Raw genomic sequence first — 15,921 nt, 5'->3', positions numbered from 1 at the left:
GAACTTGCCTGCAGAACCACTAGCTGAGATGGTTTCACGAAGCCACCCCTTCCTTACTTCCCTGTGAGGAGATGCATAGTGTCCAAGTGCTGTGCTCTGGTTCTGATTGCTGCCACACAGGAGTGCAGAGTGCCGGTGAAATACAGATGACCATTTCAAAGGCAGCAACATGAAGACTGGGATTTTCAGGACAAATAAGACTTTTTTTCCCCACAGAATAGGCATCTAGGAAGAGATCCTAGAAGCAAGAGAAGTGTGGCCGAGGAGCGTAAAGTAGATAGGGACCAGTAATGAAGGACTGAACCACCATCATGGAAAAATTTATCAAACATCCCTGTTCAGGGAAAAATTACTAAAACTGGGTTCTAGCATCTTTGCTTCTGCATGTTCAATGATCTGAATATGGTCTTTTCTATAAGAAGAAGGGGCTTTGGTAAATAATGTCAGGTTTATTCAGTGGTAGAATTTGTAGATGCTGGGGTCTTTCATTGAGCACACTGTGTTTTTCAGGTATCTGTGTGCTCAAGGGAATCATGTGATATCCTGAGAAAGGAAGTTGTTACCAAAAGAGCAAGATTGCCTTCCCATTTTCTCCAACTTTATGCCTTGCCATGTAGTTACCATTTTATCTCACAGATTCAGTTTCTACTCTTCTACCACGATGCATTGTAGCCTAGGGACCCTCACCATACCCAAATCTGATGAAATGATTCAGTCCTTGGTTCCCAGGCACCCAAAAACTGATCTAAAAAAATCTAATTTCCTTGTTATTGACAAATTTCAAATGCACTGCTATAGAGCTGCTCAAAACACAAACCAACGTGCAAAGAGGAACGTCCACAAACCCTACCTGAAGAATCCCCAGATGCTCAGGCGGTACTGAATGACCACCACCACCACATTTTCATGGGCAGAGAGGGCCAGTCCATCATAGGTTGATGCACCACCCACTACCAGTCCTCCTCCATGGATCCACACCATCACCTAGGTAGCAAGAAAAGAACCATACTTGTCATAGAAATTGAATTGTGAAGGGGCTCAGATGTTTGATTTGTTTTTGTGGCCTGGTCCTGACTCAGGGCATCACCACTCGAATTTCACCAGTGCCAACTTGGTTACAGAATAATATTGTACATCTGCCTCAACTTGATTCACTAGAAGACAGGATGACACCTTGTTTAATGTCCCTACCTTTTTCTTTAGACCAGTGTGCCAAGTCTCCCCAGGGCTGCTCTAACTGAGAACATTATCATGGGGACAACAGAGGACAAAGATGTCATCTTTTTCCCAGCATGCTGACATTCTGATACTTGGTCCATTCAGGCAGTTGAGTCTTTTTGGCTTCATTTCTGTTAACCATGATGTGCCTATACACTCATTCCCAGACCCCCAGTTAGTGCCCTGTCCTGTCACTTGAGTGCACTACCTTTCTACCACAATCCTCTACATCTTGCTAACCCCACTCTCCATCAGATCTTCAGCCATCTAACAATTAAGAGGATATACTCTACAACAGATTCTTTTATATAGCTTCAGACTGAGGGGGGATACAATAACTATTAATTTAAGGATTTAAAGAGCTCACATTCCACTGAACTGAGAGAAAAGAAAGTTGAAATCTTATACAACACTGCTAATAATCAGGAAAGAGAAAACAAGGATAATCATAGCACAGTAAAATGATTATTTTCTATAATGTAGAAACAAAGATTGTCCCATTTGATAATAGAAACACTGAGGCACCTCTGCTGGGATCCCACAGCAAATGAAAGGTGGAGGTAGTACTTGAGCAGCCACCTGGCCCAGCTCACAGCTGAGCTGATAACCAGTGCAGTCCCTGGTCATGGCTCAATGGTCTGGGCCAGAATCCAGGCCCTCCCACAGCTCTGACAAGTGTCAGTGCTGCTGTGTCCTCCACTAGGGCTCAGGTACAGCTCAGCAGCCACTATGGACAGTTTACAACATGTGAGGGAAAAAGAGGCTAGGAAGGAAGTCATCCCTGCTCTTTCAGCAAATGGAAGCAGACCCAGACTCTATGCCAAGATCCCATGTGTGCATACATAGCTGGGCAGTCCTTTGCTTTCCAAGCTCCACAAGTTTCCATTTTTCTTCCCCTTGGGGTCTCTACCACTTACATAGAGGGTCTCAGTTAAGCTCATCTTACAGACTGAGCCTGAAGGATGGCCAATGGTCCATTGAAACTTTTATCCCAGGTTTCTGTGCAGACCAGATGACAAGGTCCTTGAAGGCAAGGCTATGCATAATGGTTCCTGTCCTTGCTTCTCCTGAACTCAAGTCTTGCTGTGTAGACACTGAGTCCAAAATAGAAGCTGAATAAATGAGTGGGAGTGAGATTTGTTCTCACCTCCTCTTGCAATGCAAATATGTTTAGAGTCAAATTCTATTCTGATCTGTTCTGATCTACGTGTGGTCTGTAACTGGCAGCATGCCCACTCCTGCTTCTTCATTTCAATGGGAAATGCTGACTCACTAGGCCATCAGCACATGCCAAAGGCAGCCAGGGAGGGAAGGAGCTACAATAAAATCACAGGTGTTTGGCAAAGGGCATGAAAATTGCTTATGAGATTGCCCCAGACTCCTCCTTCCACAGCCATCATGGGCTATGAGAGTTTCCACCTGACAGTTGTCACAGGTATTGGGGGAGAAAGGCAGCACACATCCCCCTTGCCAGCCACTACCTAGGAACACAGGTATAAAGACTAAAGACAGAAGACACGGCTCTTGTCCTGTGATCCCTCTGTGCACTCTCCCTTCCCTATCTGAGCCTCATGATCTATCTGTATAGAAAGGCTTGGGCTGTTCATTTTTCTCTAGCATTCCTTCCGGTACTAATATCATTGTAAGTCGTTTCTTACCTTTTCCGAAGATATATTTAATATAACAACTAATAGCAATCATTTTGAGAATCTTTTATTTGTGTGAGCGAATGTAAAAAACTTAAGCTGTGCATTCCAGATGTATAGCAATTCCACCAAAATCAGGATCTTTGGGAGAAATGAAGTGATGTATTAACATTTGCTGTGATGAAAGGGAGCTCTTGATCCCTGACCCAGTCCTGGATTGTCTAACCATGCATCTAGCTGCAAGCATCCCCTTCCAGTCCCACTGAAGACCTGGATGCTGTAGCACAAGGGACTAGACCAGGGGCCCCCATGCTTACTGGCAACTTGCTGCTCTTTGTCAAGTCAGCAGGAGTGTAAATATTCAGGTAGAGACAGTCTTCAGAAAACTCCAGATGGATTTTCTCCTTTCTGTTAGTTAGGAAGTCATTGGTCCTCTGCCCTCTCACTGCATCTTGGGAGCACCTGGAGAAGACAGTGGACACCTGAAATTCCAACATATAGAAGCTGGAAATGTCACCTGGATCTCTACCTTGTACCAAGATGTTTGAGCTAGTAAAAGGAGCTGCTTTCACAGGAGTAGAATCTGGTGTAATTAATAAGAGGGATTTATGGGAAAATAGTAGGAACCCCGAGATCCCAAACCCATTAAATACCTGGCATCTTCCCCCTTCCTGAAGCCTTTGGTACATTCTGGGCAATGGGGAGATGTTCACAGTCTGAACTACCTGGGATATGATAATCTCAACAGTGTCTGCCCTTGTCTAAAACTAGTGCAGCGGGCTAAGGGGTGACCCTGATCTTTCATTAAGTGACCTTCTTCTAGCCTCTCTGAGACATCTGTCAATCCAAGAACTTCCACTAATAACTGTTTAGCCTGTTGCAAGTTATGGGTGATGTCTTTATGGGATGATCTCAATGACCTGCATTCTAGTAGTTAGTCACTGATACACTGGACAATATTGGCTAAGTACCTTTCCTGCTTTGTGCAGAAATGTTCCGGGTCCAAGTAAAGCCAATGCTATCTCTAAAGACCTCTGTCAGCCTCTTAGAAAAGAATAACTGTTGGCTTCCCTAATGAGAGATCATGAAAGACCAGTACAGAATAGAAATGGAATTTGTGGGAATTGCTGACTCATCTTGGAACCCAGACACTGGTTTATTTTTTTTTTCAAAATGTAACCGTGCAATCAACAGCTTAATACATGACAGTTAGGATCAAAATTTCAATTAATTAATATAGGACCTCAAATTTCCAGATGTAAGCAATAATAATAATAAAAACAGGCTCACATAACAATTGTGGCCTGGTTTGATTGACAGATATCTGTGAGGTTGTTTTTCTGTCGGACTTGTTAATTTGATTTCTACCAAAAGAGCCAGTATGTTCTTGCCCCTGTTAGGCAGTCACTGTATGAAATGTGCATGAGGTTTAAACATGCAGCCCTTCTTTTCTGCTCTTGTTGCTCCTTTGCTTGTTCTTCTGGTTAGTGGTGTCCCTCTCTGATGCTCTCCCAGCTGCCTCATGAGCCCAAAGCAGGCAATATGACTGATTTCTCTTTTTCTTTCTTTTATTTTTTGGCTTCTTTTCTTTATTATTAGTTTAGTTTTTTTCATTCCAATCCCAGGTCCTCCTTCCTCCTCTCCTTGTGCTCTTCTTCTCCCCACCTCCCATCTGCTCCTTGTAGAGGGTAAGATCTCCCATAGGAAGAGTACTAAGTCTGTTTCATCACCTCATTGTGGCAGGACCAAGGCACCTCCCTTTACCCCACATACCACTGTGTCTAGGCTGGGCAAGGTATATAGAATAGACACCACTAAGTCAGTTTGTGCATTAGTGTTAGACCTTGGACCCACTGCCAGTGGCCTCATATATTCTAATTCGGTCATAATGCTGGTTCCCCATTTGTGAGACCTGAGTCAGTGATCTCTTACTAGCTCATGTTAGCTGTTTCTGTGGGTTTCCCCATCATGGTCTTGACTCATCTGTTCATATTATCACTCCTCCCTCACTTTGATTGTACTCCAGGAGATTTGCCCAAAGGTTAGTTGTGTATTATTGCATCTGCTTCCATCTATTTCTGGAAGAGGATTCTAGCTTCTCTGGGGTTGGAGATTGTAGGCTGGTTATCTTTTTATGTTATGTCTGGTATCCACTTATGAGTGAGTACATACTATACTTGTCTTTCTGGTTTTGGATTACCTCATTCAGGATGGGGTTTTTTTATTTTTTCTAGTTTTATCTACTTGCCTGCGAATTTTAGGGTGTTCATACCTCTGAGTAGTACTCCATTGTGTAAATATAGCACATTTTCTTTATCCACTCTACAGTTGAGGGGCATCTAGGTTCAGACTCTGGTTTTAATTTCTCTCATATACCAACTTTGGATTAGTACTTCTTATGCTCAGTTCTATTTATACTGTCAGTTTAAAGAGGGTAATAAGCAGATCATCTAGAGAAGAATGAAAAGTCAGTAATGCTTCTAAAGTAATCTTGAGGACTCCAGAAGGCCATTGGACCAGTGGTTGACTCTACATGCATCACTCTAAGACATATGCTTTCACTGAAGGAGGCCCATGCCCACCCCAGTGGCTTACATAGGCTTACATATGGCTTACATAGGAGGGTAAGAGGTGGCATTCTTCACAAAGTTCCAGGACTCTGCAGGCTGTGGTGGAGCAAACCTCAGGGATCCAAGAGGAGGCTTGGCAAAGGGGACTCCGAGGAAGACGGCCACAGGCTGTGAGAATCCTTCTAAGCTGACGTACTTCCCCAGGACTTTGCCATAAACAGTGTTCACCATGGGTAATGAGGACGGGTGCCCTGTGGAACATGGAGAAAATGAGAACACATCAGAGGGAAAGATCAGACCTGGATTCCATGTGAGTTTTCCTGTTTTCTAAGTACATGACCTTGAATAAGTTACCCAAATACTTATGGGTCTCATTTGTTTCTAGACTGAAATTAAGGTGTGGAACACTTACTCAGAGGGTTGATTCAAAATCAAGCTGGAGTGTGAGGTAGAAAAGCATCCAGGCAAAGTCACAGTGAAAGGGGAACTGCTAGGACAGACAGAACCGATGGTTTCCTTCTGAGACACCTATATCCATTAGGTTCCTGGTGCTGAGTGCATGCTGAGTAGAGGAAGAACTAGTGGCCCCTTGTCTCAGGAAGGTGGCCTTACTGGAAAACAGACATGCTCAACTTGATGCTAGAGATAAAAAAATGTTCCAAAAAGTGAAAGATTTATATGATCTGAATAGAAAACAGAGTCAGGGGAGGAATAGAATAAAGGAGAGAGAGAGACAGAGAGATACCATAAAAGAGAGAGCCATTATAGGTTTGAACAGAAAACTGACTTTAGAGGAAAGTCCAGAGACCTACGAGACTGACCCCAACTAACAATTTGAGCAACAGTAGAAAGGCTACCATAAATGCTCTTCCCTGATAATGAGATTGATGACTAACTTATCCAGCATCATAGAGCCCTCATCTAGTAGCTGATGGAAGCAGAAGCAGACACCTACAACTAAACACTGAGCAGAACTGGAATCCAGATGCAGAGAGGGAGGACAAGATCAGGTTGCAGAAACACATAGAGACAGCTGACCTAAACAAGGAGGAGCTAATGGGCCCCCAGACAGATAGCTGGGAATCCAGCATTAAACCGACTCAGACTCCCTGAACATGGGTCTCACTTAGAAGGCCTGGCAGTCTAAGGGACCTCTGACAGTGGAACCAGGATGGATCACTGGTGCATAAAAGGACTTTGGGAGCATGTTCCCCATGGAGGGATACTCCCTTAACCTAGAGGCAGGAGGGAGTCCCTACTCCAAATGACTTGACAGATTTAGATGACCCCTCCTGTAAGGCATAACCCTACATGTGAAGTGGGTGGGAAATGGCAGGGGAGGGTGTCAGGGGGCATGGGAAGGTGGGGAAAAGGAAGAGAGGGAGGGAGGGGGAGAGGGAACTGGGATTGGTATGTAAAATAAGAAAAATTAAAAAAAAAGAACTGAAAAAAAAAAAAAGAAATGTTTCAAAAGAAGAGCTAGGCAGGGGCTAGAGAGGTTGGAAGAAATGAGGTCTTCTGAGTGGTGACATCATTCATGAATTGTTGACATTCAGCAGGAGGGATGACTAAGGATTATGGAGATGCAGAGTGATTAAGCAGCCAGCAAAAGGAAGAAGTCCAGAAAGTGCAGCACAGACCTTGGATCGTAATGATGAATGGTCCATTGATGCCCAGGTGGAGTCCATGGAGAGAAGACAATCCTTAGAGTCCAGTGTGTTGGGGAGGGCACTGGGCACCTGGCTAAATGACTAGAGTTCACATGGTGGGCAATTACATAACAGAAGCCTTTCTGGCACTGTGAAGACGATGATCTAAAGGACTCTGGTCTGTCTGTGTGGCATCCTCCCAGGGGAGAAGAAGCTGAGTCAGTGCCCTGTCTGATGCTTTGGCTCCGTTCTCATCTCCCTGCAGTTTCCTCATCTGTCCTCCTTCTGTGGGATCAGAGAGAACCACCCGGGTCCTCCATAAACCTCAGGAGGACATGCATGCATTTAATCACCACCAATTCTGGTGTCTCCTTGTTTGGTTAACAGCCTACTTCTCAGAGCATCACCCGTAACGCATACTTTTTATCTTCTGATCCTCATTCTTCCCTTCCAGCTGCAGAGAGTATATCAACTCCTCCCTCAAGAGAGAAATTGAGAGAGAGAAAGAACATGAAGGTGGGTGGGTAGGAAGGTGGGGGAGAGCTGAGAGCAGCTTGAAAAGATTAAAAATAAAGATGAATACTGTATAAATTTAAATATAATAATAATGTGTAGTCAGAAAAGAAAATTCCAGGTTTTTCTCAGCAAGTTTTTATGGGAACCAAGCTCACAAAATAGTATCTATAAGACATGATCTCAATAACGAGTTCCATAATATGGGCATCTGGTTGGTTTTTTTTTTTTTAATCTCTGCTGCTATTTATTATAAGCAAAAGCAAGGGAAATTCTGTGCCAACTTATGATGTTTTGACTTAATAACACTGGATTAATGATGTGTGTTTTACTTCAGATTCATTAAATTATCAGAGTGTGACCTCATCCGAAGTTTAAGAAGAGCTTTATAGAGACAGCCATTAATATTGGACACTCTTGGGAAATTCTGGCTACAAGCTTAGGGCAAAGCCTAGTGCCATTAGTAGTCAATCCCATGCTTGTCTCCTTTTGTCATTGCTGTTAATAATTACTATTTTGTTTAACTTTTAACTTTTAGTATACCACTGAAACAGACTTCCTGGGATCTTGGATATGAGGCGATCCATAGTTGGCAACATGGCTTGATGAATTCTTTCTAAGTAAGTATTGATAAACCATTTAACTTGGAGGCATCCTGTGTGAACCTCTTAAAGATGGAAAGAGTAGCATTGTCAGGGTAACCAGTAGCAAAAATGATCTACTCCATGTCTGGGTCGTTCATTACTGTTTTCCACTCAGTTCCAGGCCTCTCTCAGTGTCACATGTCCAGACAGGGTGAGGCTTTTAGGCCACTGGTTGCTGAGCACTGACTCTGGACTCAGGATCTAGAGACAGCCTAGGACCCGATTTTCCAGGCAAACTTGCAAGAACACACATCCCTTTGAGCCCCTTTTCTCAGTCAGTAAAATGCCAAAGATACATGTTAAAATCTATGTTATAATCACACAGTAACCATTTTATGTCTCATGTTTATGAGACCATCATGTCCTGTGGGAACTGTCACTCTAAGGGTCTGTCCATTGCAGTCACAATCCTAAGTACTTGCTTTACTCAGATTTGGTAGTGTGGACTACTGTCTACCCGTCCACCATTCACCTGCCCTCACCACCCAGAGCCTGGTACCAGACAGCTAAGATGAGCACTGTTCTCTAGCATCTCTTGAAATGCTAACAAAAGAGGCACTGGCTGCAGAGTCTCCAGCCTTGTGCCTCCTCACTGACCTGGCAATTCCTGTGTCCCCTCTCCAGTTCTATGTTACTCCTCCTGGGAACAATTAATAACAATGTGTCTTTTCAGTGACTGATGTATTATCTTGACCATAACTCATATTTTCTATTTATATATCATACTTCTGTATTAATAGAGGATATGCATGGAAGACCCACCACATACAGAGGCATGAAGGAGAGACCTACTGCAAATGTGCATCTCCTTAAGAAGTTTAGGAATGAAGCCACCTAATCCTCTCTGCGGTCCAGTGAAGAAAGGAAATCTATTCCACCTGATTGGAGTTATGCACAAACTCTGTGTTGGAGTTGGCTCCTTGTCATTCTGTACCTTCTTTACAGTGTGCTGCTGGGTCTCAGGGATTTTATCCTCTCCCAATCTCAGTGTGTTCTGTGCTGTGGTTTGGGCCACTTCAAGGCAAGCCCAAGTCAGGAGAGTGAATTCCCATGGAGAACTGAATAGGTCTGTCTTGTTTTTGCTCTATGCACAACTCTGCAAATATTTTTAAAACGTGTCCCCACAAATTCTTATTTCGAAAGTACTCACCCCAAACCACGAAGGTTGCTTGCAATACCAACAACAGAACTCGGAGACACATCCTTCAGAGACAGGCTCCCAGGTCAACGGAGTTTCTGATTCTGACCTGCAAGGAAGGGGAGTGAAAGGTCCTGCCCACATGCTGGGATCCTGCCAGGAAATCCTGCCCACAAAGCTCAGTTACACAATGCAGACCAACAGAAAAACTCTCTTGGTAATAGTCACTTCCGGCCCCGTGACATCTCAAACTCAAGCTTAAAGCTTTGGTGGGTGGATGGGGGTGGAGGGTTATAACACGATGAAAAGTTTTGGGAACCCTCAGAGGTCAACAGCTACTCACCAAGATCTGAGCTCATCTCTGAGCTTCTCTTTCCTAGACTTTGGGCTCTTATGTTTGGTATTGAGATCAAGTTTCATCAAGCCTCCTTAGAGAAGACTAGATTAGTTGAGTAGCAGACTTGTGAATGGCCCTGATTGAGGTCACCTACAACCAAAGTTGCTCACTTGCTTCAGGGCTGAGATTTAGGGATAGAATGTTCTTACAGTAGATGAACTCCATTTCACCAAAATCCAAATCTTTCTTTCTTCCTTCCTTCCTTTCTTTCTTTCTTTCCTTCTTTCTTTCTTTCTTTCATTCGTTCATTCTTTCTTTTTTCCCACCTTTACATCCTTCCATTCACGCATACTTTGAACATTTATCAAACCAGATGTGAGGACAGGGAGAGACTGGCATGCATGTGAGAGCTCCATATCATGAGGTTACTCTGTGGAGATGAAGGGAGCTTCTGGTTTCCCCTTCATAGGGCCACCAAATGCCTTAGGGCAGTGCTTCAGTTGAATACAGCCTGGTACAGCTGGCTAAGCAAATGCCATATCCTTACTCAAGGTGGCTATGAGCATCACTGTGTAGTAACATGGAAATACAGAGTCATGTTCTGGAGAGGAAAACACAAGTAATAGATTATCATGTAGTTTAAAGGCTAATTTCTCTAATAGCTAAGAAGACAGTTCCTATGTGGCACAAAAATTCCAGTTCTATTAACACACCTTCAATAACGAAAACAATGAGCTGTACAAAAATGTCTATAAAACAGCACTTATTTAATATTTAAAAGAGTAGGAAGGAACAACCCAAAAGTTCATGAGCTAAAAAATGAATAAACTGATAGTCTGTCCCTCACTGAATACTGTTTGTGAAAACAACATCCTATCGTGTAGACAAAAATTGAAACTATGAAAAATAAAATAAGCCAGTCACAAAACTAGGCCTTCTGGTCCCAGTTGTATGGAGTTTTCAGAACAAGAAGATGAAAAATGACGGCAGTTTAGAGGAAAAGTGTGTGAAGAGGAAGCAGAGGAGTGATGGTGGCTCCAACATTATCTTCTAAGAGGTTCAGTGTGGCTGGATTTATGTTAAGGTCTTTGGTCCATTTGGACTTGAGTTTTGTGCGTGGCAATAGACATGAGTCTATCTGCAGTCTTCTATAAACCATCATCCAATTGTGCCAGTACCATTTGTTGAGGATGCTTTCCTCCCCACATTGTATACTTTTAGATGTTTTGTCAAAATCAGGTGTTCCTAGATGTTTGTTTTAATATCAGGAATTTCAATTTGATTCCATTGGTCTACTTATCTATTCTTGTGCCAATACCAGGCTGTTTTCAGGACTATATCTCTGTAGTAGAGCTTAAAGTCAGGGATGGTGATGCCTCCTGAAGTTTCTTTATTGTACATGGTTGTCTGGGCTTTCCTGTGTCTTTTATTTTTCCATATAAAGTTGATTATTATCCTTTCAAGGTCAGTGAAGAATTGTGCTGGGATTTTAATGGGGATTGCATTGAATATGTGGAATGCTTTTGGCAAGATTGCCATTTTTACTACATTTATCCTACCTATCCAAGAGCATGGGAGATCTTTCCATTTTCTGATAGCTTCTTTCATTTCTTTAAAGACACAAAGTTCTTATTGTATAGATCTTTCACTTGTTTGGTAAGCTTTACCCCAAGATACTTTATGTTGTGTGTGGCTATTGTAAAGGGTGATGCTTCTCTGATTTCTATCTCAACCCCATTGTCGTCTGAATAAAGTAGGGCTACTGATTTTTTTTTTTTTTTTTTTTTTTTTTTTTTTTTTAGTTTATCTTGTATCCTGGTAGTTTGCTGAAGGTGTTTATCAGCTGTAGGAGTTCTCTGGTAAAGTTGTTTGGGTCACTTATGTAAACTATCAAATAGAGAAAGTTTGACTTCTTCCTTTCCAATTTGGATACCCTTGATCTCCTTTTGTTGTCTTATTGCTTTAGCTAGAACTTCAAGTACAATATTGAAGAGATATGGAGAGAGAGGGCAGCCTTGTCTTGTTTCTGATTTTAGAGAAATCACCTTAAGCTTCTTTCCATTCAGTTTGATGTTAGCTGTTGGCTTACTGTATATTGCTCTTATTATGTTTAGGTATGTTCCTGTTATCCCTGATCTCTCCAAGACCTTCATCATGAAAGTGTGTTGAATTTTGTCGAAGGCTTTTTCAGCATCTAGGGAGATGATAATGTGGTTTTTCTTTTTCAGTTTCTTTATATGGTGGATCACATTGATAGCTTTTCCTATGTTAAACCATCTCTGCAACCCAGGGATGAAGCCTACTTGGTCATGGTGGATGAGTTCTCTGATGTATTATTGGATTCGGTTTGCCAGTATTTTATTGAGTATTTTTGCATCAGTGTTCATGACAGATATTGGTCTGTAGTTTTCTTTCTTAGTTGAGTGTTTGTGTGGCTTGGGTACCAAGGTGATTGTGGACTCGTAAAAAGAGTTTTGTAATGAACCCTCTGTTTCTATTGTGTGGAACAATTTGAAAAGTGTTGGTATTAGCTCTTCCTTGAATTTCTGGTAGAATTCTGCACTGAAGCCATCTGGTCCTGGGCTTTTTTTTTTTTTTTTTTTTTTTTTTTGGAAGACTTTCAATGACTGCTTCTATTTCGTTAGGCATTATAGGTGTATTTAAGTTGTCTGTTATTGGTTTGATTTTGGTAAGTGATAGTTATGTAGAAATCTGTTCATTTCCTTTGAATCTTCAAATTTTGTAGAGTACAGGTTTTCAAAGTATGACCTGAAAATTGTCTGGATTTCTTCAGTGTCTGTTGTTATGTCCCCCTTTGTGTTTCTGATTTTGTTAATTTGCATGTTCTCTCTCTGCTTTTTGGTTAGTTGGGATAAAGGTTTGTTTATCTTGTTGAATTTCTGGAAAAAGCAAATGTTTGTTGCATTGATTATTTGTATTGTTTTCCTGGTTTCTGTTTTATTGATTTCAGCACTCAAATTGATTGATTTCCTGGCATCTACTCCTCCTCCAGGGTGAGTTTGCTTCTTTTTGTTCTAAGGCTTTCAGTTGTGCTGTTAATTCTCTAATGTGAGTATCCTCTGTTTCCTTCATATGGACACATAATGCAATGAACTTCCCTCGTAACACTGCTTTAAAGGTGTCCCATAAGTTTGGGCATGTTGTGTCCTCATTCTCGTTGAATTTTAAGAAGTCCTTAATTTCTTTCTTTATTTCTTCTTTGACCCAGGAATGGTGCAATTGCACATTGTTCTGTTTCCATGAGTTTGTAGGGTTTCTGCAATTTGTGTTGTTGAATTCCAATTTTAAAGAATGGTGGTCTGATAAGATACAGGGGACTATTCCTTTTTTTTTTTTTTGTATCTGTTGAAGTTTGTTATGTCACCTAGTATGTGGTCGATTTTAGAGAAGGTTTCATGTGGAGCAGAGAAGAAGTTATATTCTTTTGTGTTTGGATGGAATGTTCTATAGATGTCTGTTAAATCCAACTGACACATAACTTCTGTTAGTTCTTTTGTTTCTTTGTTAAGTTTCTGACTGGTGGTCCTGTCTAGTGGTGAGAGTGGCGTCTTGAAATCTCCCACTGTAAGTGTGTGAGGTTTTATGTGAGCTTTGAGTTTTAGTAGTGTCTCTTTTACGAATGTGGATGCCTTTGTATTGGGGGCATAGATGTTCAGAATTGAAACTTTGTGCTGATGGTTTTTTTCCTGCGATGAATACGAAATGACCATCTTCACCTCTTTGATTAATTTTGGTTTGAAGTCTAACTTGTTAGATATTAGGAGACCTGCTTGTTTCTTGGGTCCATTTGATTGGAAGATCTTTTCCCAACTCTTTACCCTGAGGTAATGTCTATCTTTGAAGCTTAGATGTGTTTCATGTATTCAGCAGAAGGATGATGATAATTTTTAAGTCGTGTTCAGGTCTAGTTGGTGTAGAGTCCCTAGATTCTGGTAGTGTTATGCTTGTCTTTCTATTCTTAGGTATTTTCTTGTATTGCCTTCTTCCCATTGCTTCTTCCAGTAGGTGTAGGTGGGGTCTCTCTCTCTCTTTCTCTCTCTCTCTCTCTCTCTCTCTCTCTCTCTCTCTCTCTCTCTCTCTCTCTCTCTCTCGTACTCCCCAGTTGGGCTTAGGAGGGACAGAGGTTCAATGTCTGTAGCTTTGTATGGTCCAAGCTCTCTAGGAGGTCTCTCCTCAGGCTGAGGTCGGACTATGGGGGTCAAAGATCAGGCTCTATCAGTAGACTAGCAATGGGGGTCAAAGATCCTGAAGGCTGGAACTCAGTAAGTTCCAAGCTCCGATAGGCTGATAGGCAGATCTAGCCTGGGCCTGGCACTCTCCAGCTGTGGCCTCTTTAGCAGAAGCTGGGTGATGAGGGTCAAGGATCCAGCCTGCAGGGGCTCAGGATGGCCCCAAGGGGATAGGCTGATCTCTGGGAAGGGCCAGGGTATCTCCAGTAGAGGACCAGCTGTGTGGGTCAGAGACCAGGCAGGTGTGGATTCCTGTTGGTCCTGCATGGATAGGCAGGACTAGTGTGCTCAGAACAGCTCCAGGAAGTTCCCTGAAGGTGGCAGGATTGTTGGCTCCACCATATGTCCCAGTGCTCAACCAGAGCAGTGGGATGGTGGGCAGGGTAGGGCACAGGGTAGAGGGAATGCAGGCTCTTGGTGGGGGTGAGTTGGTGTGTATCAGAGCACCAGGAGCGCTCTCGATGTGGACAGGACACAGGGGGAGCCAGATCCAGGGCCAATCCTGGGATTTCCCGTGGGGGGGGCATTCCAACCAAATTGGTCCCAGACTCACCTCTAGGAGAGGCCTGGCAATGGAGGTCAAAAAAAAAAAAGGTGTGTGCTTTCTATTTATTTAAAGTTTCTATTCTTATCCATCCTTATATTCCTTTGCTAAATATTTCTTGAGAGCTTGCAATTGCCAAACTATGATCCCAGTGTCTTGTATGCACTTAGAATAACCCAGTGATTCTCAATAGTGTGTCCTGAGGGTCAGTGTGGATGAGGGACTGGCCCTAGATCACTTCACATAAGACAACAAGCCAAGGCTGAACAAAACCTGTGGGGCTATGGATCTATAGTCTTGACCGCTGTGCCTTGATGCCAAAAGTACACTTATGACTTAACTGTGGGACATCAGGGGAAGCTTCCATCTCCTGGTAATTTATCTACCTTTCCTCAAATAGGTACCCACACAAGCCTTCCAACTGGCTTCTGCTGTGTTTTTCAGACCTCAAGGAAGGATGTAACGGAGTACCATATGGAGGGGTCAGGGAGTCAGATAGATGGCTTAAAGCCTTGGGATTCCAGCGAGAGACACTGGCTGGATAATGGAACACTGAAAGCTGATTTTTCTTCCAGTGCAGAGTCCTTTCTGGAAAAGCCCTGCTTATCCAGGAGTTAAGACCCAGGTCTCCTGGCATTTACCTGGAGACATGGATTTAGTTGTGCCTAATGGAGTAGAGTGACATTTGGAAGAAGGTTGTCCCCAAGCATTGTGCAGTATAGTGAAGAGCCAGGAGAGCTTTCTCCATACAGGACTTTCCTTACATCCTGCTAGAACCTGAAACTGTGAGCTGAAGAGACAAGGGAGATTACAAAGTGTCAGTACCCGAGTCCTCCGTAATCACTTGCCTGACAGCTACTCTGTAATTCAGAGTGTTTTGGGTTTCCCAGAACCAAGAAATTACTCTCTATTTTATACACACACACACATAAACACACACACACACACACACACACACACACACACACACACACACACTTATAGGCACAATTTATTTATATGTAGAATTTATTTGTTGAGAGTGTGTATGCGGTCTCTCTCTGTGTGTGTGTGTGTGTGTGTGTGTGTGTGTGTGTCTGTGTGTTTGTGTGTGTAACATATACATGTGTTTTGGAGTAGCCATTTCTGACAAGTACAGGTATAGTGCAAGTAGTTTTACACAGTAGCATAAGGGATTTTGTTAGTTTTGTCTCTAGTCTCTCACCTAAGCTGGAGTGCAAAAACACATCCCCACAGCTTCTTTCACAGATCTCAGAATGAGAATGGTAGTGTTGGTGCTATCAGTTACTGGCAGTCATCGTAGAACCATGCAACCCCAGTGCTCTTGTGTGAGTTCTGCCTGCCAGGACCTCCTGTCTACTCATGATGGAAAGCTTCCTGAAGCAGAACAAGTTCATCTACTGTCCTCTAAT

General features: G+C 42.7%; 2 protein-coding genes across 2 annotated transcripts in view; one reads left to right on the top strand and one right to left on the bottom strand.

Annotated features, from left to right (window-relative positions):
• Positions 1-9,477, bottom strand: part of LOC127230010 (carboxylesterase 1F) — a 31,529-nt gene extending 22,052 nt beyond the window's left edge. Inside the window, exons 1-4 of the mRNA XM_051195134.1 lie at positions 9,391-9,477; positions 5,481-5,685; positions 3,182-3,326; positions 851-984 (exon numbers count right to left, since the gene is read on the bottom strand). Of these exons, the coding sequence (XP_051051091.1) occupies positions 851-984; positions 3,182-3,326; positions 5,481-5,685; positions 9,391-9,442 (536 nt within the window). The 5' untranslated portion in view covers positions 9,443-9,477. The remainder of the gene's footprint in view (positions 1-850; positions 985-3,181; positions 3,327-5,480; positions 5,686-9,390) is intronic.
• LOC127230009 (carboxylesterase 1D) overlaps positions 1-15,921 on the top strand; it is a 392,242-nt gene that overhangs the window by 83,350 nt on the left and 292,971 nt on the right. The window lies entirely within an intron of this gene.

Source organism: Phodopus roborovskii, unplaced genomic scaffold, assembly GCF_943737965.1.
Source record: "Phodopus roborovskii unplaced genomic scaffold, PHOROB, whole genome shotgun sequence".
Lineage (NCBI taxonomy): Eukaryota > Metazoa > Chordata > Mammalia > Rodentia > Cricetidae > Phodopus > Phodopus roborovskii.
Note: the sequence above shows the minus strand (reverse complement) of the source record. Positions and strands in the feature narration are given on the sequence as shown.